General features: G+C 44.6%; 1 protein-coding gene across 3 annotated transcripts in view; it reads left to right on the forward strand.

Annotated features, from left to right (window-relative positions):
* Akap7 (A-kinase anchoring protein 7) overlaps positions 1-25957 on the forward strand; it is a 138269-nt gene that overhangs the window by 55041 nt on the left and 57271 nt on the right. For all 3 annotated transcript variants that reach the window (XM_052169739.1, XM_052169738.1, XM_052169740.1), the window contains one exon: positions 10817-10929. In XM_052169739.1, coding sequence (XP_052025699.1) covers positions 10817-10929 — 113 coding nt within the window. The remainder of the gene's footprint in view (positions 1-10816; positions 10930-25957) is intronic.

Raw genomic sequence — 25957 nt, forward strand, 5'->3', positions numbered from 1 at the left:
ATGCGTGAGATCAGGAGTCACACTTTCACAATTAACCTGCAGTTGCCCTGTTATGTTTATAGTGATCACATATTTTAGAATTTCGTAGGCACTTGCCACAGGGCTGTGGACTCTGAATACAGAATGGAAGAATAATTCTCTATTCGTTAAGAGCACACATATCACACATGTGTAAGCACTAAGATTATTTGTTGTTAATAAAATAATTAAAAAGACATGACACTTGGAGGCAGATGGAGCTGGGGTCTGAGGGAGAATTGGAGGGAGGAGGCTGTGGACGGATATGATCAATACACAGAATCAATATATAACTTTCAAAGAATAAAAAAAACTAAAAAAGGAACCATGTGACTGCATTTTCAATATATTTTACAATATGGCTTAGTTTTCAATATTTATAAATGATACAGTTAATACAAATGATAAAGTTTCTTTAGTTATTCTTATAAATCTTACATTAAAATTATAATCTTAGACTTATTTTAAAATAAAGGTGAATAAGGGAAGATTCCTGGCTTACAGAGATATGACTCATGCTTTATAAAAATATCACATCTATGTGTGTATAGAGAGTGTTTGGTACCTCAGCAACCCAGTTTTAGATATTTTTAGAGCACATTAAGACAGTAATTAAATCCTGTTATATTAGGAATTTTAGAGCCTTGGTGATTTTATAAAAGTTACGTAATAAAATAGTCTAAAAATAATAGTAGATATTTAGTCTGAGTTGTAAATTACATGCCATTCAAAAGACTGTACGAATAGGCACATACTTAGGCAAAGTTTGACTTTGGTCTTTAAATAGAGTTCTTTTGTAAATTTATTAAGAGCAGCCAGTGTATTTGAACATAAAGAACCAGAGCAGGCTGCAGAGAGGGCACAGCAGTTGTGTAGGGCCCGAGTTTGGTTCCCACAATACAAAGGGGTATTGTGGGAACTGACTGACCCCCCAGGACTGTGGGGGGGTCAGTATCCACGTGCATGCAGAGCTTTACTGCAGACATTACCTATGTAACTTATAGATCTGATACCCGCACGTTTATTATAAGTATGATACATGGGCATGAGAACCATGGGTTTTTCCCTCATATCTTACAAGTTTTTCTACAAAAACAGTTAAAGGTAGTGTTTTTAAAGATGTAAGGCTTTAAAGATTGGTAGCATAGTCAGATCACTGGCCTGGCATGAACAGAGCCCTGGTCCAATCTGCAGAAATATATAACCTAATAATAGACTAGCCAAGAAAGAAATCAGAAGAAAACCATTTTAAATAACTTCATGCAATCAAACCACAATAAAAATGACAACAAAATAAACCTCAATTCCTCCAACCTAGGAATAAACCTAAGCAGGGCGTGAAGACAATGAGAGATTCAAAGACTTCTCATGCTCACAGATCAACAAAATTCACATTATGAAACTGCTTTTTAGAAGCCAAAGCTGACCCTCAGTTTCAACACAATCCTCAGTGAAATTCCAGTGACCCTCCTTACAGAGCTAGGAAAAAACAAAAAAGCCTGGAATTCACAAGACTCCGCCCTGCTCAGAAGACTCCGCCCCAACAGACAGCCAAAGCAGTTCTTGAACTGTTGGAGACATTGCAATACTGATCTTAAACCATCCTAGTGTCAGAGTGGCCAAAACAGCAAGACTTGAACGAAGAGCAGACACAGCGCACCGAGAACTCAGTGGACCAGAGCAGCGGTTCTCAGCCTTGCTCATGCTGGGACCCTTTAATACAGGTCCTCATGTTGTGCTGGCCCCCAACCGTAACATCATTTTCTTTGCTGCTTCATAACTGTAATCTTGTTACTATTATGAATCCCGATGTAAATATCTGATATGCAGCATATCTGATATGTGACCCCTGTGAAAGGGTCCTTCAACCCCACAAGGGAGTAGGGTCACAACTCCTTGTTGTGAATATAGGATCAAGAAAGAAAAACTCATGCAGCAAATCATTGAAAAGGTCCAAAAAAAAAAAAATCCCATACATTTGGGGGAAAGAGCATCTCTTCAATATCTGGTATAATATTTGGGAAAATCAGATACCCTCATGTGAAATCGTACAGCTGTATTCCAAAAGGGATCAAAGACCATACGTAATACCAGAAACTCTGAAGGGCTGGGGGAACATAAGGCAGACATTTCAAGACCCCCACACAGGTCAGGACCTTCTGAAGACGGCTGCGAAGGTCCAGAGAACAGTCCCAGATTGACAAGTGGAGCTGAGTGACAAGGGACACCGTGAACAGAGGGAGAGATTTCAAGGGCAGGTGGCGGGACAGAGAATAACTGTATGGAGTAGGCCTCCTAGCGCATGCTCAGGCCTTGCGTGAAGAAATGCTACCATTCAGCACTCAAAGTTAGGTGAACTATCCTCCTCCATTGCTACACAGAACCTAGCAAAGAGTTTTGGTCATTATTTCTCTATCTTTAATTGGATTTCTAAACTCTGCTCCACGGGAATGTATCTGAGGATTTTGATTCTGGAAAGCATTATTCGCCTTGAGATTGGTTGGCTATTCCATGTACTCTTTAAAGATTGACTTGCATACCCTAAAATTAGGAAATATCGAAGGGGATGGTAGGGGAGCGCGGTTGGCTTGGCTGAGCTGCCTTGAGAGGCCTGCACCATAGGGAGCTCAGGTTAGAGTCCATGGCTCCTGGCGCACAGTGTACCTTTTGGCTCCCGAGAGACTGATGATCTCCCCCTGGGCAGAGAAGTGTCCAGGCCTCTTTGAGTTTCCCTGTCTGTTCCCTTAGTGGTCAAAGAAGCATGGATGCTTGACCGGACCATTGGTGGTAGACATTAATCTTCTGAACCCTTATAGCTTGTATCCTGGAAACTACGACTGCATTGATTCTAGCGATTGCCGTTATATTCTGTTTCTGATAAGGATGTAAAGATATTGTTCTCAGTAAAACGGCCACAGCTTCAGTTTTGCTGTGACCCCGCCAACTGGCCCGGTTCCTCGTGGCCATCTCAGGCGACGTTGGCCTGGTAATTAAGCATGGGAGCTTCCAGACAGAGTTTATTTAGGCTTGTGGGTCCTTTGTGGGAGGGGCACTGGCGGCAGACGGCATGGCGGCTGAAGCTGAGAGCTCACGTCCTCAAGGGCAAACTCGTACCATGCCAGGGAACCCGAGAGGGCCGAGTCTTTAGACTCTGTGTGCCCACCTCCAGTGGCATGCCTTCTGCATATCTTGGAAGCTGCCCCAAACTGTGCCAGCAGCTGAGGACTAACTGTTGAAATAGATGAGCCATGGGGGAAATTCTCGGTCAAGGCACCACAGTAATAGAACCCGTGTGGCTTGAAATCAAAAGGGAGACTACGTGTGGAAATGAAGGACCAGGCTGAGAGGAGGAGGAAGGTGGGGAAGGGAAATGGTGGGAAACAGGGGAAGGGTTCAGTACTGTAAGTACTGGAGAGGAAAATGTCACAATGGAGCCATTACCGTGTATTCTCACGTGAACAAACCGGAAGCTTTATTCCCTGCACATTTTATTCCTCTATAGTTGTTCTCGAGCTGGGAGACACCATCAGATAACGTTCCCATGCGGTTTATCTTTTTATAATTAGACCCCTGGCCACACAGCTTGGCTGTGGCCCCCTAAATTGGCTTGCATTAAGAGGAAATGACATTATGTGTGTATGTCTGCGTCATGCACACATACACATGTGCGTGCCAGTATACACATATGCAGTTTGCTTAAGGGTATGTGTATAAAAGTGAGTGTATTTATGGTTTTTCACAAAGTTGTAGAGAGAAAAATCTTTGTCTGATCTGCTTCCTCATAGCAGTGTTAAAAAATACAGAAAATAGAAAAGAAAAGCCAGGTAGTATACTCTGTGTCAGTATGTCAGCCGCGGGCCGACTGAGAGAGAGTTCTTCCCTGGAAGGGAGTCATTTTCCTGATGCTTAGGCCGTTGGTGTGGGCCACTTTCATTCTTACTATGGTATTTCCCTCAGGGACCCTAATTCCTAGGGTCCCAATTACAGTGTTGTCATGTAAACAGTGTCAGAGTTTGAGGAAATGTTAAGAGATAAGAAAGGAAAAGGAGGTTTGCAAAAATTGGTATGCAATTAGAAATATAGGATTTTGTTAAAATCAGCTTTATAGTTTACTCTGAAATAATGTTTAGTGACTTCTTTATTTATTTTTACTTTTACTTATTTTTTTTCCTGGTTTTTCGAGACAGGGTTTCTCTGTATAGCCCTGGCTGTCCTGGAACTCACTCTATAGACCAGGCTGGCCTCGAACTCAGAAATCTGCCTGCCTCTGCCTCCCAAGTGCTGGGATTAAAGGTGTGCACCACCACTGCCTGGCTGACTTCTTTATTTTTAAGTGAATTTACTCCTGCCACACTTTTAAAGAATTCATTTTAGTAAGGTCTATATAAATATGTAAAATCTAAAAAAATAAAACTGTTTTAGGTTCATCAAAGTGTGGCTTATTAAATTGTTTTAGTGTTCAGCATGGGCTTCTAGTGTTATAAAAATGTATTTACACATTTGATTACATTTGTGTGCATGTGTGTGTGTGTGTGTTGTGTATGTAATACACACCCGTAGGAGACTTTTCCACCTTGTGAGTCTCAGGGCTTGAACTCCAGTTGTCTACACTGGGCACAGATGCCTTCAGGTCTACTGAGACATCTTGCTGCCCCATAAAACACATTTCAAATGAGTTGTTCTTCAGGTAGCTCTTTTCCTTCTCATCTGCGAGATAAATCACATTATTTAGGAAGCACACCAAGTTGTTCGAAGGGCGGCTGATGTATTTGTTGTGTGAATTTCAGTTTAGTGTGTGAAGGAATTTCTGTCTTACTAGGAAGAATTGCCAGCCTCTTTAATTATTCATGAGCTCTCCTCCAGAACAAGAGTGAGTGCAGATGAATAAAGCCCACGTAATTTTCACACTGGGGAAGATTTTTTTTTTTTTTTTAATTTTTTGGATATATTCTTTTTTTTTTTTTTTTTTTTGCTTCAAGAATTTTTTTTATTCGATATAATTTATTTACATTTCAAATGATTTCCCCTTTTCTAGCCCCCCCCCACTCCCCGAAAGTCCCGTAAGCCCCCTTCTCTTCCCCTGTCTTCCCTCCCACCCCTTCCCAGTTCCCCGTTCTGGTTTTGCCAAATACTGTTTCACTGAGTCTTTCCAGAACCAGGGACCACTCCTGCTTTCTTCTTGTATCTCATTTGATGTGTGGATTATGTTTTGGGTATTCCAGTTTTCTAGGTTAATAACCACTTATTAGTGAGTGCATACCATGATTCACCTTTTGAGTCTGGGTTACCTCACTTAGTATGATGTTCTCTAGCTCCATCCATTTGCCTAAGAATTTCATGAATTCATTGTTTCTAATGGCTGAATAGTACTCCATTGTGTAGATATACCACATTTTTTGTATCCACTCTTCTGTTGAGGGATACCTGGGTTCTTTCCAGCATCTGGCAATTATAAATAGGGCTGCTATGAACATAGTAGAGCATGTATCCTTATTACATGGTGGGGAATCCTCTGGGTATATGCCCAGGAGTGGTATAGCAGGATCTTCTGGAAGTGAGGTGCCCAGTTTTCGGAGGAACCGCCAGACTGCTTTCCAGAGTGGTTGTACCAATTTGCAACCCCACCAGCAGTGGAGGAGTGTTCCTCTTTCTCCGCACCCTCTCCAACACCTGCTGTCTCCTGAATTTTTAATCTTAGCCATTCTGACTGGTGTAAGATGAAATCTTAGGGTTGTTTTGATTTGCATTTCCCTAATGACTAATGAAGTTGAGCATTTTTTAAGATGCTTCTCCGCCATCCGAAGTTCTTCAGGTGAGAATTCTTTGTTTAACTCTGTACCCCATTTTTTAATAGGGTTGTTCGGTTTTCTGGAGTCTAACTTCTTGAGTTCTTTATATATATTGGATATTAGCCCTCTATCTGATGTAGGATTGGTGAAGATCTTTTCCCAATTTGTTGGTTGCCGATCTGTCCTCTTGATGGTGTCCTTTGCCTTACAGAAACTCTGTAACCTTATGAGGTCCCATTTGTCAATTCTTGCTCTTAGAGCATACGCTATTGGTGTTCTGTTCAGAAACTTTCTCCCTGTACCGATGTCCTCAAGGGTCTTCCCCAGTTTCTTTTCTATTAGCTTCAGAGTGTCTGGCTTTATGTGGAGGTCCTTGATCCATTTGGATTTGAGCTTAGTACAAGGAGACAAGGATGGATCAATTTGCATTCTTCTGCATGCTGACCTCCAGTTGAACCAGCACCATTTGTTGAAAAGGCTATCTTTTTTCCATTGGATGTTTTCAGCCTCTTTGTCGAGGATCAAGTGGCCATAGGTGTGTGGGTTCATTTCTGGATCTTCAATCCTGTTCCATTGATCCTCCTGCCTGTCACTGTACCAATACCATGCAGTTTTTAACACTATTGCTCTGTAGTATTGCTTGAGGTCAGGGATACTGATTCCCCCAGATTTTCTTTTGTTGCTGAGAATAGTTTTAGTGCAAAAATACTCAATAAAATTCTTGCCAACCGAATCCAAGAACACATCAAAACGATCATCCACCATGATCAAGTAGGCTTTATCCCGGGAATGCAGGGTTGGTTCAATATACGGAAATCCATCAATACAATCCACTACATAAACAAACTCAAAGAACAAAACCACATGGTCATTTCATTGGATGCTGAAAAAGCATTTGACAAAATTCAGCATCCTTTCATGCTTAAAGTCTTGGAGAGAACAGGAATTCAAGGCCCATACCTAAACATAGTAAAAGCAATATACAGCAAACCGGTAGCCAGCATCAAACTAAACAGAGAGAAACTTGAAGCAATCCCACTGAAATCAGGGACCAGACAAGGCTGCCCCCTTTCTCCTTATCTTTTCAATATTGTACTTGAGGTACTAGCTCGGGCAATTCGACAACATAAGGAGGTCAAAGGGATACAAATTGGAAAGGAGGAAGTCAAACTATCATTATTTGCAGACGACATGATCGTCTACCTAAGTGACCCAAAGAACTCCACTAGAGAGCTCCTACAGCTGATAAACAACTTCAGCAAAGTGGCAGGTTACAAAATCAACTCAAGCAAATCAGTGGCCTTCCTATACTCAAAGGATAAGCAGGCTGAGAAAGAAATTAGGGAAATGACCCCCTTCACAATAGCCACAAACAGTATAAAGTATCTTGGGGTGACTCTTACCAAACATGCGAAAGATCTGTATGACAAGAACTTCAAGACTCTGAAGAAGGAAATGGAAGAAGACCTCAAAAAATGGGAAAACCTCCCATGCTCATGGATCGGTAGAATCAATATAGTTAAAATGGCCATTTTGCCTAAAGCACTATACAGATTCAATGCAATACCCATCAAAATCCCAACTCAATTCTTCACAGAGTTAGAAAGAGCAATTATCAAATTCATCTGGAACAACTGGGGAAGATTTTTATCTTGAAAGCGATGTATGTATAATGACCATCTAGTACCCAGGCTAAGCAAGCAATAGATTAATGCTTCTAAGCAATAGATTGCGCTTCTACTAAACAAAGTCATTAAGAAATACCTCTCAGAACGAGGACATTCCCTTCCCATTTCTTTCTTTTCTTTTTCTTTCTTTCTTTCTTTCTTTCTTTCTTTCTTTCTTTCTTTCTTTCTTTCTTTTCATTTTTTTAAGATTCATTATATGTAAGTTCACTGTCTCTGTCGTCAGACACACCAGAAGAGGGCGTCAGATTTCATTATTGATAGTTATGAGCCACCGTGTGGTTGCTGGGATTTGAACTCAGGATCTTCAGAAGAGAAGTCAGTGCTCTCAACTGCTGAGCCACCATCTCTTCAGCCCCCCTTCCCCATTTCTATATATCTAGAAAATATACTGTACAAAGAAAACGCTCTAATGAAAATTAAACATGCTCTGTGGCAAATATTTAGAAGTAATGTGAATAAATATCATCAAAGATTTTTGACCCAGAGAGTGATGAAAGAAGTTGTGTTAAAATCAGATGAAACTAAAACTGGCAGATTTAAAAATGTTTGTTCAGATGTACTTGATTGTTATATTGAATAAGGTTAGCACGTGGAAATCTAATCAGATAGCCACGAGTGGCTCAGGTGCCTCCTACCTCCACGTGGATTCAGCCCATGGTAACCATCAGCTCTGGTAACCATCAGCTCTGGTAACCATCAGCCCATGGTACCCATCAGCTCTGGTATTCTGGGGCATGATTTGCAGATCCCTGGAGTTTGGTGTTGGTGTGCATCTCACGCCTGAGTCCTCTGCTCTCTGAAGTCCGCTGTCTTTGTCCGTCTTTTTTTGTTTTTCTCATCCTAGAACGTTTCTGGGCTCCATCTGGGGTTCCCTCCTGTACACCTAAGCTTTTAAACTGGACCAGTCAGCAGGCTTGGCTCCCACTGCTTGTTTCTTATTTTATCGAGCTGCAAACTTCTAGTTTTTTTGGAAAGTTATGTCAAGCGATGCTTTGCTGGGGCACGCGGGTGAAAGGCTGTCTTACTAACTAAAGCGAACACGTGAAAGACTGTTTTCCTGAAGCAGACACAGGTGAAAGGACGTTTTGATATCACAAACATGAGAAGGGACCCTGGATGAAGGAGTGTAACTATGTCCCCACAGACAGGGAGAGAGGGGCGCTGAGCACTGGCTTGCTTTGCTGAGCCTCGTTATTCTTGACTACAACACGCATGTGTTGGCTCACCTTACACAGTCTTGCTGAGCTCAGCTTGTGATAATACTTCCGCTGAGAGAAGCCCCAGAACTTCTCCTGAGGTTCCTGCCACTTCCGCGGCCTTGCCTCAGGCCGGTTGGCGCTACAGCTGCATGTGTCTGCTCACTGAAAGGACTGGACTGTGTGCCTGGTGTCTGCCTGCCTGGAGGACTGGTCTGCAGCTGCTGAACCGTGTTTGGTGTTTGCTATGGGACTGAACTGCTGACAGAGATCGAGCTCACCCCCAAGAGCTATTGCTGAACAGGTCCACTTCCCCCACATCCTAATAACTTCTCTTCCGCTACCTCTGCTGGGTGGTGGGCTAGTGGAGAGGTTGGACCCTTATTAAAAGGAGGTTGCAAAAATGTATGCCTACATTTTATAATGGATGTGTGTGTGTGTAGCTACACATGCATTTGTGGCCAGAGCAGGGTGTCTGCTGTCTCTCTCTTCTGCGCTCCATTTTGTTGCCTCCCTCGGGGCGTCTCGCTGAAGCTCATTTGGGTTAGCCCAGCTGGCTCGTGACCCGTCCAGCAGGTCCAGTTATTCAGGGTTCCGAAGGGGTGCTACCTGAGGGTCAAAGGGGCGAGAGAGAAAAGAGACCAGACAAAGGGGGGTTCAATTGTCGAGGTCTCGTTTAATTTTCTGGGGTTCACAGGTTTTGAGCTTTCAGAGGGAGAGCTCGCCTCAAGGCAAGTACATAGGAGGGAGGGGCATTCTTGGCAGTTTCAGCAGGAAGAGATAAGGGCCGTCCAGTGGAGACATCTGATGTTTGCGGAGTCTGGAACATCCTGTGGTTATCTCAGAACTTCCCTTCCACCCACGGTTCACGGGGAGAGGCTCTTCTTTGTTTTACTCAGGACCTTTGCCCTGCCAGCCATCCGGGCTGTTAGTGAGGGTCCATTATGGCTTCCCACAGGCTCTCACGTTCTCTGTTCCACACTGCACAGAGTTCCAGGTGTGTGCCGCCATGCCCAGCTTCTTTTCTTATGTGGGTGATGTGGACTTTGCAGAACAAGTCGTTTTACTGACAGGACCAAGCCTGGTTTTGTGCTTTCTCTCTCTCTCTCTCTCTCTCTCTCTCTCTCTCTCTCTCTCTCTCTCTCTCTCTCTCTCTCTCTCTTTCTGAGACAGGGTTTCTCTTTATAGCCCTGGCTCTTCTGGAACTCACTCTGTAGACCAGGCTGGCCTCGAAGTCAGAAATCCGTCTGCCTCTGCCTCCCAAGTGCTGGGATTAAAGGCGTACTACCACCGCCCGGCTGGACTTTGTCTTCATCTTGCTCAGAAAGGTTGGATTTGAAAGGTGGCAGCAGCAGGGCAGCCAGTCCTTTCTTAGAGCACGAGGAGCCTGCCAGGATGGTCTCTGAGAGGCAGCAGCATCTCTCCAGAAAACGCAGGCTTTATTTATGTGAGCCACTCAAACCCGGCAGTGTTGTGCGAACTGTATTGCATGTTTCAGCCATTGGGAGTGTAACTGGTGGTGTATTTGTTTTTTTTTTTTTAAAGATTTATTTAGTTATTATATATAAGTACACTGTAGCTGTCTCCCGACACACCAGAAGAGGGCATCAGATCTCATTACAGATGGTTGTGAGCCACCATGTCGTTGCTGGGATTTGAACTCAGGGCCATTTGGAAGAGCAGTCAGTGCTCTTAACCGCTGAGCCATCTCTCCATCCGGTGTTGTATTTGTTATCACACTTGCTCTATTTTGTATCATTGTCTCTAGGAAATTTCAATTAGCTATTTACTTTTCTCATGGCTTTTTTTTAATTGAATATTTTTTTCATGCAATAAATTCTGATTATTCATCTTCTCCCAGATCCTCCCCACCTTCTTTCTTTCTGTCATTAGGAAACACACAGCCAGAACAAATAAAACAAAAAAGCCAGAAAAAAACGAACAAGGATGAAAAAGCACGAGAAACACACACACACATACACACAAAACCCATAAAACACAAATCGGAAACCATAATCTGATCTTCCTTGTAATACAGTTAGTCATCTTTTGAATCAGCCTCTTGATAACTAAAGATAACCGTGTGTTACAAGTAGCACTTTTGCATTCTTTTTATTTTCTTCAGAGACCGCGAAAAGAACATTTCAGGAACGAGGCATCCTGGCTGGAGAAAACAGAACTTTCAAGCCTCACCTGACCTTTATGAAGCTGTCCAAAGCGCCAATGCTCAGGAAGAAGGTGAGTGCCTGTTTGTATCTCTGATTGTATCTGGCATTGCTGTGCAGGGTGCACCAGGTTGCAGCATGGTTGGGGGTGTAAATGATGCTTTGTATTCTTTGGCGCCCTAACCTGTTGTTCCTGGGACCCTAGGTCAATCCAGTTCTAATCCAAGGGTGTCGAAGAAGATCTGTGTTTCCAGGAAACTGTTAGAGCCTTGTTTGCTGCATGGCTGTCAGGTGCACCAGGACACCTCTGATGGCTGCGGCTTCTTTTGCGAGTCCTCCCAGGAGAGGCCTCTAGATGGCGCCAGAGTTCAGTCGTGACGCCTCCTTGCTGAGGGCTTCTGCCTTGGCTCTAGGGGCTTCTTCCTGCGCTAGCCGGCCTCCCCTGCTGCTCACTGCAGTCTGCTTTCAAGCCCAAGCTGAGAGATGCTTTTAGGCATTCCAGAAGACAGCCTTGCGCTTCCAGCAGTCGCCTCTACTCAGCTTCTTGAACAAGGGTACCAAGGACTAGCGAGAAAGTATCCGTCGGACCCTTCACCTCCAGTGGTCCTCCCCATAGGATTGAGAACAGTGACAAGCTAAGACACGTGCCTTTTAACACACTCACACCCCCATGCACACACGCGCGTACACACACACACACACACCTTTCCTTGATATTTCCATTTTACACACACATGCTGGCATAAACAGACACACACACACACACACACAAACACACACGCATGCTCACATGCACACATGCACGTTCACATGCACACACACACACCTTTCCTTGATATTTCCATTTTACACACACACACACACACACACACACACACCCTTGATATTTCCATCTCAGCCCAGGGGTTTCTTACTCAAAGTAGGTCACCTGCTGGCTTCTGTTACACCAGAATTCTGAGATGAGCATAGAGATCAATGCCCACTTCCTGCCCCACATTCATTCATTCTCTCTCTCTCTCTCTCTCTCTCTCTCTGTCTCTCTCGTTAGGGCTCATTTGCAGCTTTTGTAAATGAAGGTCGTGCTTATTAGTAAGTAGAACCCTCCCCTCCCCTCCCCGAGTTTAGCACATTCTGTTATCAGAATAGTTTTTTGTTCTTTAAGCATGGGTTTGGGTGATCCATCCTGTGCTCCTAAGCTGTCTACAAACTGTTGTTAAAGATGCCCTCAAAAAGATACCTTGCCTATTGTTATAGTTATGTGAACAATTCATTAACATGAACGTGAGGCATGATTACAAAAACCCGTTAGGTAGAATGGCTACATAAGTACTACTCATTGCAGCCCCGAGTGGCAGCCCGCAGAGCCTGTAGACTGTTTGCTTCTCACTCACTATCTTTCTTGTTTTGCTGTCAATGGATCGCCGTCTTCCAAGTGGTTTCCCACTTAATCCCAGAGTGAAAAACTCGGTTGTGAAGGTAATTCCCCTATTATAAATGTTGCTTTGTCTTTACGATATTGACTTGCAGTGGGAGCACCCAGTGACATTTCACCAAATGGATGTTTAACTGCCCAGGTTCTAGGTTTCAACCTTTCAGACTGTCTGCATGTGGTTTCTTGGCAGCTAGTTGCTTAGAATTGACTCCCCCTTCTCCCCAGGGAAAGGGGTGTGGCACTCAGGTTTAAATGCTTTAAGCAAGGTAGCATCCTCGAGTTTCTGAGTCCTGCCTCTGCGTCTAAGAACCTGTCTTATTTTCAGCCTCATGCTCCTCCCTGGCCGACTCCAGTTCACCCCAGTTTATTTGTAAATACGGGGCACATCTATTACCAGTTACGATTTATCTGGTAGCTGTTATGTGCTGGGGACTGGATGCTTAGACTGAGACTGGTTTCCAAAATGGAAGGTTTCTGCTCGAATGGTGTATGAACTTGAAACCTGGTTGCATTCTGTTTAGATTAGAAGGCTTAATCTAAAGAAAACAAATTGCGGTATTCTCTCCATTCTCCATGGAGGAGATGTCCCAAGGCCCCCAGCCAAGGCCTGGAAGCACAGACCCCACTAATCACTGTGTGTCTTGTGTGCTCACTCACTCAGAGAAGCGGACCTGGTTTATCCTTGATACATCAAACACCAGCATCAGCACTGTGTGTCTTGGGGCCTTTATTGTGTAAACGTAAGAATGATTTAAATTCTGGGATGCCGTGACAGTGACAGCCAGTCTGATAGCCGATGTGGTAACTGAGTAACTACAGGGAGTTCCCTGTGGATAGTGTGGCTCTGTTGACAAAGGGTCGATTCCATCCTGGGTGGGTCAGGGTAGCAGAGGGTTTCCTGCGCTCAGAAGGGTGCATGATTCAAGCCTGGCTCTCTGTCTGTCTGTCTGTCTGTCTGGAATATCTTTCAATGAGTTCTAGCGCCCCCTGTCAGCTTCATTTATTTATTTTATTTTATTTTATTTTTTATTTTTTTATTTTTAGTTTTTTGGTTTTTTTGAGACAGGGTTTCTCTGTATAGCCCTGGCTATCCTGGAACTCACTCTGTAGACCAGGCTGGCCTCGAACTCAGAAATCCACCTGCCTCTGCCTCCCAGAGTGCTAGGATTACAGGCGTGCGCCACCACTGCCCGGCCTCGTCAGCTTCCTTTTATGTGGAGGCCTGGCTAAGTTGCCCAGATTGATCTTCAGCTCAGGGTCTTCCTCTTTCTCCTCTACCTTCCAGAATTACCCATGGGTATAGCACCAGGGAAGCGATTTCTCACATTTTCTATTCAATACTTTTAAAGTGTGGTTGACCACGGAGAACTGAACGCTGACATAAAAGGCGGGGCTTCTGATGTCTGTTTAGAGCCCATTTCCACTTCCCACCCTGCCAGGCTGACTGGCCTGCTGCTTTCCATGGGAAACTCCCTCCTGGGCAGTAAGGAAGCGCTGTGTCAGCAGCCTCTTAGGTGTCCTGTAACCCAATGAAGTCGGACCTAAAATGAGCTAACTATCCTGGGCTTGAATCCCTAACTTACAGTGTTCTTCAAGCAGAGAAATTTGGTGATAGTTGCCTTTCCTGCTTACATATGGTATGTGAATCATGTCAAGTACCTCGTTTCAAACAGTTCAATATATATAATATATAATATATAACATAACATATAATATATAGTACATAGTATATAATATATAATGTACAATGTTATATAATGTATAATTAATATATAATATAATATGCAATATATACAATATAATATATAATATATTATATATATATGATATATATATGTGATGATGATGATGAAAGAAATGAAACTGTTCGTTATGAAGCAGGTCTTTACTAGCCCAGGCTAGCCTCAAACTCAAGATCTTGCCTGAGTCTCTTGAGCTTCAGGATTGATCTATATAACCACACCTGACCACAAATAAATTTATTTTATATTACTGTTTCATTTATGGCAGCTTAGACACCTCTCCCTTGGTGAGTAGCTTGCCTTCCATTTCTTTGCTCCATGGTATCGTGGCAACGAGCGCCCACATTCAGGTCTTTGGGAGGTTGGTGTCGTCGTCTTAGAGAACTCATTTTTTACGCAGAATCTGAAACCTGGTGCTCTCAGAATACCCTAGATTGACTTCTAGAACAGTGGCATGCCTCTACTGCCAATCACAGTATTTGAGAACAACATTTGTTAGATCAGCTCTTGGTGTGGGGTCAGCAAAGATTCTAAATAGTGGGTTGTAGAATTGGAACAGCTCTTTAAGTTGTCAGCCATATATCCAGCATTAAAAACATTGCAAAGAAAGGTATTTTACTGAGAGGCTGGAGAGACGGCCCAGCAGTTAAGAGCATTTGTTGCTCTTGCAGAGGACTCTGGTTCAGTCCCTAGTTCCTGGTTCAGTTCCAGGAGCTCTGACAAGCTCTTCTGAATCCCCAGAGACACCAGGCATGCACTCGGTGCACACCCATACAGGCAGATAAGACATTCACACACACAAAATGAAATATAAATGTGTATTCTTTAACCAAGATGCCTTTGTTCCTGATACTATCATAAATAATCTTAATAAGGAAGTTCTTTGTGCATGAAGATGTCCGTGCAAACATTAGCAATACTAGAGAAAGGTTAGAAATAATGACTATGGTAGAGGAATGTTTAAGTTAGCTATGTAGAGCGTACCAATGATTTCAGCATATGTATGTGAGGACACTATAACAGTATAAGAAGGTAAATGAAATTCAGATGTGTACCATCACTAGAGATCTGTAATAAAGTTCGGGAGATTGCTTTGCACAACATTTACTCTATCCTTTAATGTATTTCAGAGGTGAAGAGTGGACTCCCAGTGTTCTTTTAGCCAGTGGTTTTTCTGATGGGTGCACGAACAGAGCTGACCACAGTATCCCTAGCTGCAGTGAGCTTTCCTTGTCATAGCAAGGATTCTTACTTGGCTAATGTTTGCTGGGTTCCAATGGAAGATGCCCCTGGTGACTGAGTTTAGTAAGAAGTGGTGTGGACTGGTAAGATGGTAAGTCATGAGTGAGGGAAGCCACTGGCTTCAGAGGACCTAAGCTTTCTGTGACCTTGGAGGGTGCTCATTAGTGTCTAGGGGAAACGTGTGTGTGTGTGTGTGTGTGTGTGTGTGTGTGTGTGTGTGTGTATGTGTGTATTAGGATTCTCTAGAATCACAGACCATATGGGTAGTCTCTATATAGTAAGGGAACTTGTCGATGACTTACAGCCTGTAGTCCCAACTCCCCAACAATGGTCAGCAGCAACTGTGGATGGAAGTCCAAGGATCTAGCAGTTTCTCAGTCCCATGAGGCAAGCAGGCAAGGAAGAGTGAGAGAGAGTCTTCCTTCTTCCAATGTCCTTATATATCTCCAGCAGAGGGTGTAGCCAAGATTAAAGGCACGTGCCACTGTGCCTTTAATCCCAGATGACCTTGAACTCAGAGATATCCTTATCTTAATCTTCTGGGATTCATAGCCACTATGCCTCAAGATCTCCTTGCCAAGATCCAGGTCAGAAACTTGTATCTCTGAGCCTCCAGATTAGGGTCATAAGTGAGCCTTCTAATTCTGGATTGTAGTTCATTCCAGATATAGTCAAGTTGACAGCCAGGAATAGCCACAACAGTGTATGTACACATATAAATACATGAATGTCATGGTACACACACACACACACTCACACACACACACACACACACACACACATGAAGATCAGAGGACAACTTATAGGGAGTCTGTCCTGTCTTTCCATCACATGGGTTCTAGGTAGCAAAGGAACCCATGGCCTGGCAGCAGTGGCCATGAGCCACCTAACCAGGCCGTATCTTTTATATTTTGGCTTGACCTGCTAGAAGGACGTTTGGAAATAATTTGGGGTGTGATACTGAGGCATCCCCAAGACACTAGTAGTGGGATTGTTGGGATTGATGACTGTGGGTTTTTTCTTTTAAAGGAGTGTGTTAGGCAGAGAAGAACTGTAGATTAGCAGAGGCAAGCTTCTAAGGCAACCGGACAGACAGACAGCTCACCTACTGATAATTCTAGGAGACACAACCCTAGAGGTTAGGTGTCCTACCTTCCATCGAAGGTAGTCTTCGTCATCTTTTAATGACCCAAAAAGCTATTATCCGTGCTAAAGTTAAAGACAGATTCAAAGTCTGAGCTGTAACAATTTGTTTAGGAAGGCAAAGCCTCTCATTTAGCATCATGAATGCAGCCTGTGCACACTGGGAGCACTCAACCCGCCATGTCCAGTCCCAGCCTAATGGTGGCGCTCTGTAAACCACTTATAAAGGGGGCACTAAGACAACGGCCCTTTGAGGGGATTTTTTTGTTTGTTTGTTTGTTTGGATTTTTTTTTTTTTTTTTGAGACAGGGTTTCTCAGTATAGCCCTGGCTGTTCTGGAACTCACTCTGTAGACCAGGCTGGCCTTGAACTCAGAAATCTGCCTTCCTCTGCCTCCCAGAGTGCTGGGATTACAGGTGTGCGCCACCACTGCCCGGTCCGGAAATTTCTGTAATAAAATTGAAGTAACAGGGATTGTCTTGTTTTATAACCCAAGAAGAATCTAGTATCTTCTTGTTTAATCACTGGGCAAGCATTTTTTGCTCCTGTTCTGAAACCCCTATGGTGGTAAGCATTTTGACCAATAGTCTGAGTTCATTTTATCGAGAAAGGCTTTCATTTTGGTTTGAATCTCCAGCTGGGTTTCTTGTATGGATGGAAGGATAGTGACAGAGGGAATGTCCTCAGGTTCTTCAGAAAGGTGGTGGCAGTTTAGAAACCTGACATCACACGCAACCATGAGGACAATAGGGAAATGGTACACACGGCCATTTTTGTGGCATATGATCTCTTTGTGACTTTGTCACAGGATTTCATTGCTGTTCCTGGCCAGCTGGGAATCACTGTGTAGACCAGGCTAGCTTCGAACTTGTAAGGAACTCTGCCCAACTCAGTGCTAGAGTTGTAGGTGTGCTGCCGTGCCAGTGCACACCCGGCGACATCCTTAGAAAAACTAAGATGGAAAATTATGACAGATACCAAATTATGTGCAAGTCTGATCAGAAGTACACTGATCAGGACAGAAGGACAGCGGGACCTACGTGAGAAGCCTCTGGGTGGGAAGCAGCCCTGTGGGGGGAAGAGAGGGTCACTCCAGATTCTCACTGCAGAGGAAGAAGGCAAGAAGAGTGTGGGAGGGGCGGAGGGGGAGACGCCTCCCAGGGGAACCACTTTCGGAAAGGGAAGCAGCCCCCACAGCCAGCATTGGTGGACTCACGGATGAGGGTAGAGTTTCTGATGTGGCAGACAGGATGAGTAAGCGTCACAGAACTGTAGCAGAGGAAGAGAAAGTTCTGCATCAGAGAACCTAGAGACAGTCTACCGCAGCCTCCCCGTCCCCAGAAGACCAGACACAAGCTGGTTTATAACCGTCTGTAGCCAATAGGGAACGGCCCAGTCCTGAGATCCTTGGATCAGACAAACTTTGCTAAGCCTTACCCCAGTGCTAATGGCGTAACTATGCATAGTTCCTGGTCAGTTTTGAGTCACTTTTACATTATAAGGTACATTAAAGCAAATTCCTTTTTGTCTTGACGACCTTTTAATTCTGAACATTCAATGAAGTCAAATGGAATTACAATTCCTAATGAAACGTTCTCATTGCCGTCTGTCAGCATGCCCTCGCACACACCACTTCTGTTGACCACTTCACTGCGTTTCTACCGCTATTTTACACGTTGGGCAGTTGTGTGGTTACTTTCTATCTATTGATAAAAGCAGAGCTAAGGGTATGACTGTCTAGAGACTGGAGACGGTCCCTGAGAAGGTAAGCCCACCAGAACGTAACCTCGCCTTCTCTACTTCGAACTCCGTCACGAATCCAGAAACTGTTGAGAGCTCTTCTGTTTCTACAGTATCAGAATTTATTTAAAAAAAAAAAGCAACAACTCCACAGATTTTGCAGGTTTCATTGGCTGCAGTTTGTCACATGATGTCAATTTCCCTTGGCAGCTGGCTGTTGGAAAACTGGTTTTAATCCCATCTTAATTACTGATTTAGTCAGACTTCTCAAATTATATCTGTGTATCTATATCTATCTATATCTATATCTATAGATTATGGAAATAGATACAAGAGTTAAAGATGACAGAAAGAGTCTGAGGCGTTCACAGAGGCCCTTACCTGGAGAAGCAGGAGCTGATACAGAGGCAGAGGGCCACTCTTGTGATGAGATCGATGAACCTAGTTAGAAACTCCGAGCTAGGATGTAGAGTCATATGTGAACTGGGTGTCAGGACTGAGGTGAGCTGTAGGACCCTGGAGACTGCAGGGCAGGATTGGTCACAATGGGAGTTGAACAGCAGTGTGGGACTGAGCTGCGGTGTGGCCTGGAGGACAGTCAGGACTTCTTTGCCAATCAGTCACTGCTCAGCCTTAGATCTTTTTATGAGGTCTGGGTGAGGGTCTGGCATGTTTGATAAATTCCTGGCTTGTTTTTCTGATAAGGTTTTAATATGTTCATATGCTTATATGGTCCCAATCTACTTAATTAAGCTTGTAGGTGATGCCTTTTTAGGGTTAGGACCACGTTATCTATCAGTGAGTGGGTGGTACTGGGTAGGTGTTGGTGTCTGCAAAATGGAATCACCCTGGGCTGAAAAATCACTGTTTTATACAATGGGGTGTAACTTAAATCAGGGTGGAGCCTGATCACCATGGAAACATGGCAACTTAAAGCAGGGCTAGCCTGATCACCACAGAAACACACAGGGTAGATAGAAAGCTAACTTCCTGCTTCAGTGACCTCCTGGAGGTCCTGATTAGCCCAGAGAGAAATGACACAATTAACTTAATAGTCAAAGCAACTGTTAGCATTTTTCTGAAAAATTTCTCTCAGAATGTCTTCAGAACTTCAAGAATTCCATGATAGAGCAGATATCGACAATGATGTACTAAAGTTAATCTGACTCTTGGAGCTCAGCAGTCAGCTATTTATTGCATGTCGAGTGTTTTCAACAGGTTCCCTGGCACATGTGTTGGGTCAAGGTGGCAGTGCTCCACACAGTGGCTACATAGCACAGCCTGACTTAGCTCGTCTTTACATGTGTCTCTAGGTAGCACTCTTCACGTGCCTGAGAGCCCTTCAGCTGGAACTTTGTTGTCCTCTGCAGAAAGAAGAGAGTTGAGGAACCACAAAACGGTTCTTAAAAACTCTTCTAAGTGTAAGCATCATTCCTAGTCACGTTTTTTTTTTTTTTTTAGTCTTTGTGAGTTCACAGAGCTGGTGGATCATCGCCCTGTAGGGAACAGATTGAGCAATTGTGTAGTCATTTTCAAAATCATTTTTCCAATGTGATAGATCAGCAAGTCCAGTTTTTACCAATCATTTTATATCACTAGTGTTTGGTGGAATATGGTTTAAGGAGTTAAAAAAAAATGTGCGTATTGTGTGCATCTGTATACATGTATTTTAGTCATTACTTTTCTATTAACCAAGGCAACTTATAAAAGAACGTGTTTAATTTGGGGCATGCAGTTGCAGAGAGTTAGAGTCCATGGTCATTTCCGTGGGGTGCACAGCAGCAGGCGGACAAGCGTGACACTGAGAGCTTGCATTTTGATCTGCAAGCACAAGGCAGAGAGGAGTCTAGAGCAATGGCGTCAGCTTTTGAAAGCTCAGAGTCCCGCAGCTCCTCCCAGTAACATACCTCCTCAGATGAAGATGAAAGACCCCCAAGAGGGGAGACCCTCACTCAAATCTGGGGATAAAGCGACACCCAAGGAATTCACAGGAGACTGTTCTTGATGCAAACACACGGAGGTTTATTCCGGAGAAACCAGTGCTCTGGGTTCGTCTCGTAACCGCACAGGGTCAGAGGAGATCGACCCCGAGTAATTGGAGTCAGGGTATTTAAAGCAAAAAGCCTCAAACAAGGAGGGGGAGATAGGGGTGATGGAAACGTAGAGAGCATTGTAAAGACAGTCACAAGGCAGTCGTGCAGACATTCTTTTTGGTCAGCCAGTTCCTGAAACTGTGTCTCAGGATCAGTTAAGCAAATGTCGGCTATTTCTGAGGTCAGGGTGTACTTGACCTCAGGGGCCCTTTCTCAAAGTCAGGCAGCTGTTGAGTGAATATGTTTAGGCTTGTTTGCTAGGGGTCTAAAAACTTTTACATTTTTGAGTTGGGGTCTCTCAAGGCCACTTCTCCTAATCCGCTTGGGACCAGGCATTTAAATATATGAGTCTATTGGGGTCATTCTCACTCAAACAACTCTGGCTTGTGTGTGTGTGTGTGTGTGTGTGTGTAGTGAAGATGCACTTTTGTGTATTGCATTTGGAGACCAGAGTGTAACTTTGGGTAACAACTTTAGAAGTGTTGCCCAGTTCCTTTGAGACAGCCTCTTATTGGTTTGAAATATACTAGGCTATATACCATGTTAGTGAGCCCCAGGATAGCTTAAACCAATTGGAAAAAAATTCCAAAGCAGAAATAATGTAATTAGGAATGGAAATTAGTTTTAATCTGAGTTCTAGAGTTCAGCATAGTTTCCATGGAGCCCTAAAGGAAGGAGACTCATGCCAGGAAGAAAGCACTCACCACAGGAAAGGGGATGAACACTGTCAAAGAAGAAGGAAAAGCCGAAAAGCAATTATGCCCTGCAGATTTTGCCATGAGTCAGCTAGCCTTTGCCTGTGGTTAGTTTTAGATTTTTTTCTAATCATCTGAGCTTGGACCCAGAATAGGCTGAGAGGTTTTCTGGGCATCTCTGAGCTCAAACGTGACAGAGTAGTAGAGAGCCCTGCTGAATGTGCTTAGTGGTGAAACTTGAGAGAAAGCAAAGGCAGGTGAGCACGGTGGGGGCGGGGAGGGGGGGCGCGTGCTGGGTCATCAGTCAGCATCAGTCAGCCCAGCCTCCCGAAGACGACATCCAGCCTGTACTGGCTTCTCCAGCTCACGCCATTCACTGACAGCATCCCTCTGAAGGCCAGGTTGCTGATGATGGCCAAGATGTTTTGGGTCAAGGGGCTGAGTGTGTTTTGAACTTGCTGTGCCTGGAGCTTCCTTGCCTTCCCTGCTGTTCCTCTGGAGGCATCTTTCCAACTGTAACTCCTTCTCCATGCACGTCACCAGCCTGTTGCACGTGACCACCATGTTGCATGTGACCACCATGTTGCACGTGACCAGCCTGTTGCACGTGACCAACCTGTTGCACGTGACCACCATGTTGCATGTGACCAACCTGTTGCACGTGACCAGCCTGTTGCATGTGACCAACCTGTTGCACGTGACCAGCCTGTTGCACGTGACCAGCCTGTTGCACGTGACCAACCTGTTGCACGTGACCAGCCTGTTGCACGTGATCAGCCTGTTGCACGTCAGCATTATCTGCATATTGCTACTGCTCTGTGCTGCTCTGCAGGTACACTCAACATATGTTAGGTGTGTTATCGGATGGCAGAATGCTCCAAACCCAAGCAACCCAGGAATACTGTCATTCACGGTGTAAATTTAAGGCAGGTCCCCTGCTCAGTCTGGATTGTGATCGGTCAGGCCTACCTGAAACTTTCTTTTCCATTAAAAATACAGTGTTTCTGAGCATTTTTACTCACTAGTATTTGAGCCCACAGACAAAAACTTGTTTAAGTTCAAATTTTAAAGTAGAGCCTTAGAACTTGTTTTAAAAAGGTATAACAACAAAGTATCCAATCTAAATTACCCACGTTTGCTTTAACTCTATTAAATGTTCTGTCTCAAATGTTACCATAAGTAACAGGAAACATTGTTTCCCCCATAAACAGCTGTTTTCAGGGAGTTTGGAACATGCCTTGGCTGCTAGTTAAGTCCATCTTCCTAATCAAGGATAAAGGAGAAAATGGCGTGTTACAGTGCTGCAGGGAACTGGCTGTCCTCCGCAGGGTTAATGCTGGGTAGAGGCCAAAGAGAATCTGTGGCCAGAAAAATAATAGAAGTCACAAGCAAGTCAATTAGCGAAGGTATTTGCATGGCAGTAAAGGCGTATCCCTGGAGTGATGGACAGGCTCATCAGCCAACCACCTGCTGTTAATTATAGTTACCCACACTAAGAATTGCTGCATTTTATTTTTGAAACCACCGCTTCTCCATATGAGCAAACACAAAGGTTGAAAACACTCAAGTGTGATTAATTTACGTTGCACTTATAGTCCTAAGTGTAGGAGCCACTTTATTGTCACAATTCACTGGGGTCTTGAGGACCTCAGTTGGGTTCCCAGCACCCATGTAAGAAAGCCTGCCTGGCACGGCTGTAATGGCAGCACCAGCTAGCCATGTTTAGCTGCAGGAGTCCATCCTATTTTGTCCTTGAAGCCACCCTGACAGTAGCACTTTTAACTGTTGGCAAAGCTCGTGTCACCATCTTGAAGGCCTAAGCATGGCATTACTTTGACACTGACCTCAAGCTGATGGCCCGAGCATTAACTGTCTTCTCTCTCCCAGCCGAATGGATTGGGATAATGGTTTGCACAACTCCATTCAGAGCAGAGCCTTTCTTGGACAGTGCTAACAGGCTGAGTCTCCAGCTCCTGTCCAAGAGACGATTCAGTTGACTTCCCCTATTGGTCTCACACCTTTAGTCCTCAGCCCTCCCTGCTTAACCCCCCCCCCCAAGGTTCTTGAATTACACTTCCCTCATCTGTGCTTCACCTTCTTGGACATTCAGGAAATGGCCTAACCAGTCAGGTCAGGGCTGGGAGGGGTCATCTGGAAAGAGTCAGGGTGGATGGGGGAGTCCTTGCTACCTTCACCGCACACAAGCTCCCTGGCCGTGCTGGATGCATGCACAGTGAGATGAGGTGGTCAGGCAGGACAGGTCGAGCTTGGCCTGCCTAGCTTTTTGGGGCCCTTTTTGGGGCCCTGCTCATGCATTCACGTGATGGCACATAATGCCTTTAGCCCCATTCCAAACTACATTTTGTTTAATATGATATACAATTTATGTAATTTCTTTAGCTGTAACATCCCACGATATTAATTCCTTCCACCTAAGTTTTTCTTTCCTACTGAGTACATTGCTTATTTTATTACTATAGGGGTACTTAAAAAAAAGGGCTGGGTGGTGGTGACAGTGCACACCTGTAATCCCAGCACTCTGGGAGGCAGAGTCAGGTGGATTTCTGAGTTTGAGGCCAGCCTGGTCTACAGAGTGAGTACCAGGACAGCCAGGGTTATACAGAGAAATCCTGTCTGGAAAAAACCAAATGCAACAAACAAACAAACAAACAAACAAACAAACAAAGGAATGATCCTTTATCTTTAAAATCTTTAGTGGTGGAGTGGTGGCTCAGTTGGTAAGGACATAGACTGCTGATCCTAAGAACCCTAGTTCAAATCCCAGTCACTGCTTAATGGCTTACAGCCATCTGAACGATACTTTAGTATTATGGCTGGTGAGATGGCTCAGCGGTTAATAGCACAGGCTGCTGCTCTTCCAGAGGTCGTGAGTTCAATTCCCAGCAACCACATGGTGGCTTACAACCATCTGTGATGGGATCTGGTGCCCTCTTCAGGCAGGCGGATGTCTATACAGCAGAGTACTCATGCATTGAAATCCTTAACACTGAGCGTGGAAGTTACTGATGACATCTCATGACATTTCCTTTTTACTGTGCTTTTTAAAAAAGCCATATGTAATGTGATTTCAAAGCCATACACTAATGTGTTTCAAAGATAACCCTGAGTACCTTGGAGCAAATATGCCATCAGGATAATTATACATTTAAATTTGGTATGTGGACAAGAGGAAGGTTAGAAATAAATGTTGGAAATAAACTTACCTTGCTTAGCAGCCACGAGACCGGGCATCTGATGATGTGCACAGTTGGAAGTCTCTGCACAGTCAGAAGAGATGTGTTGCTGGAAGCCAGTGTTGTGAGAAGGCTGTTGATGGGGATGCTGGGAAGACAGAGGGTGGTGGGTGCCAGTCCGGGAAACTGATAGTTCCTGAGCAGGGCCGAGGAGGACGCACTGAGCCTGTACGCAGGGTTGCTGCAAAATGTGCTGACACTTTCTTGAAAAAGAAAAGAGTGATGTCTGTGGGCATATTTAAATTATTTGTCTCTACTTTCTTAAATCATTGGGGTCTCTGACTGGTCACCTCTTGTTGGGAATGTGCCTGCGCTATGGTAGGTCTGAAGATTTGTCTATGGAAAATCTAATTTGGATGTATGGTCCTGTGCTGTCTGAACTTCTGACTGTAAGTGCAGGGTGCATTTTTGTCACCATACAGATATGTTGTGATATGCAGGCCATTGAGACAGAGTCAGGTAAAATCCATGTGTCAGGATATTTGCATGGCCTTATTTCTAAATAGTCTTCTAGAGACCAACATCATTATCTTCTCAGGTCCTGAGCTTTTTCTTTTTTAACATATCAATTATTTGTTTACATTAATCACTGAATGTTGGCAAGAAAGTGCTGGCTAGCTGGGAAAGTACTGGAAAACAGAAACATTATGTCAAGTTGCAAGTCTAAAGAACATCTGCATTGAGAACTTTCAATGCAGGGATAATTATCCTTAGTGTTTAAAAATGAAATGTCCAGTTCAGTTCAGGAGAACATGTGCCAAAGAGCAAAACCTCAGGGAAACAGATGTGAGGCAGGGAAGAGGCCGACTCTCATTTCAGTTCCAGCGACCACAGGGCAACTCTGGGCCATGAACAGCTGGATCTTGACGGCAGAGAGTGGAGATCCAGTTCTCCTATGGGGGTCATTCTTGGATGCTTCTGCTATAGGCCCTACCTTTTTCTTCATTTGCAAAGCCATGTGCAAGCTCAGTCACGGTGGTCTGGCCCAGCACATGGTCTCTCCTGATAGATCTGATGAGCTTTCTGAAGGAGAACTCGAGGGTGGCTTCACGGACAAAGCATGAGCATGCATGAGAAATGTGTGGTAAATGCAGGCGCCTCCGTGTTCGAGGGACCGAACCGTGCCTGCAGCTATGAGAACCCATGCCCCAGGGACCCGTGAACCCCGTAACTAACATGGCCTGGTCTGTATAAAGGAGCTCAGAGTCTGCGTTTCTGAGCTAAAGCCGGAACACGTTCTTTCTGTTTGTTGCGATGCCAGCAGCTCTTGGGGAGAAGCGCATGGCCCAGGAACCATGGTCCTGCTGGGGGTTTTGTGGAGTGGCTTGTTCTATAGGACTTTCTCTCAGTGACTGTCTTCCATACCACGTGCTGCCACCAAGGAGCACTGGACTCCTTTCAAAGTGTTAGGACGGTGAGAGAGAGGGAGGGAGGGAGGGAGGGAGAGAGAGAGAGAGAGAGAGAGAGAGAGAGAGAGAGAGAGGAGAAGGGATGGGGATGGGAGGGAGAGGGGGAGGGGAAGGGGGAGGGAAGAGGGGAGGGGAAGGGGTATGGGGAAGAGGAGAGGAGGGGGGAAGGAAACAGGAGGGGGAGGGGAGGGAGGACAGAAAGGGGAGGGGTAAAGGGGAGGGGTGGGGGAGGGAGGAGGAAAGGGGAGAGAGAGGGAAGGGGAAGGAAAAGGGGAGAGGGAGGGGAGGGGGAGGGGGAGGGGAGGGGGAAGAGGAGGGAGAGGGAGAAAGGGGAGGGGAAAAGGGGAGGGG

The sequence above is a fragment of the Apodemus sylvaticus genome, chromosome 23, assembly GCF_947179515.1.
Source record: "Apodemus sylvaticus chromosome 23, mApoSyl1.1, whole genome shotgun sequence".
Taxonomy (NCBI): domain Eukaryota; kingdom Metazoa; phylum Chordata; class Mammalia; order Rodentia; family Muridae; genus Apodemus; species Apodemus sylvaticus.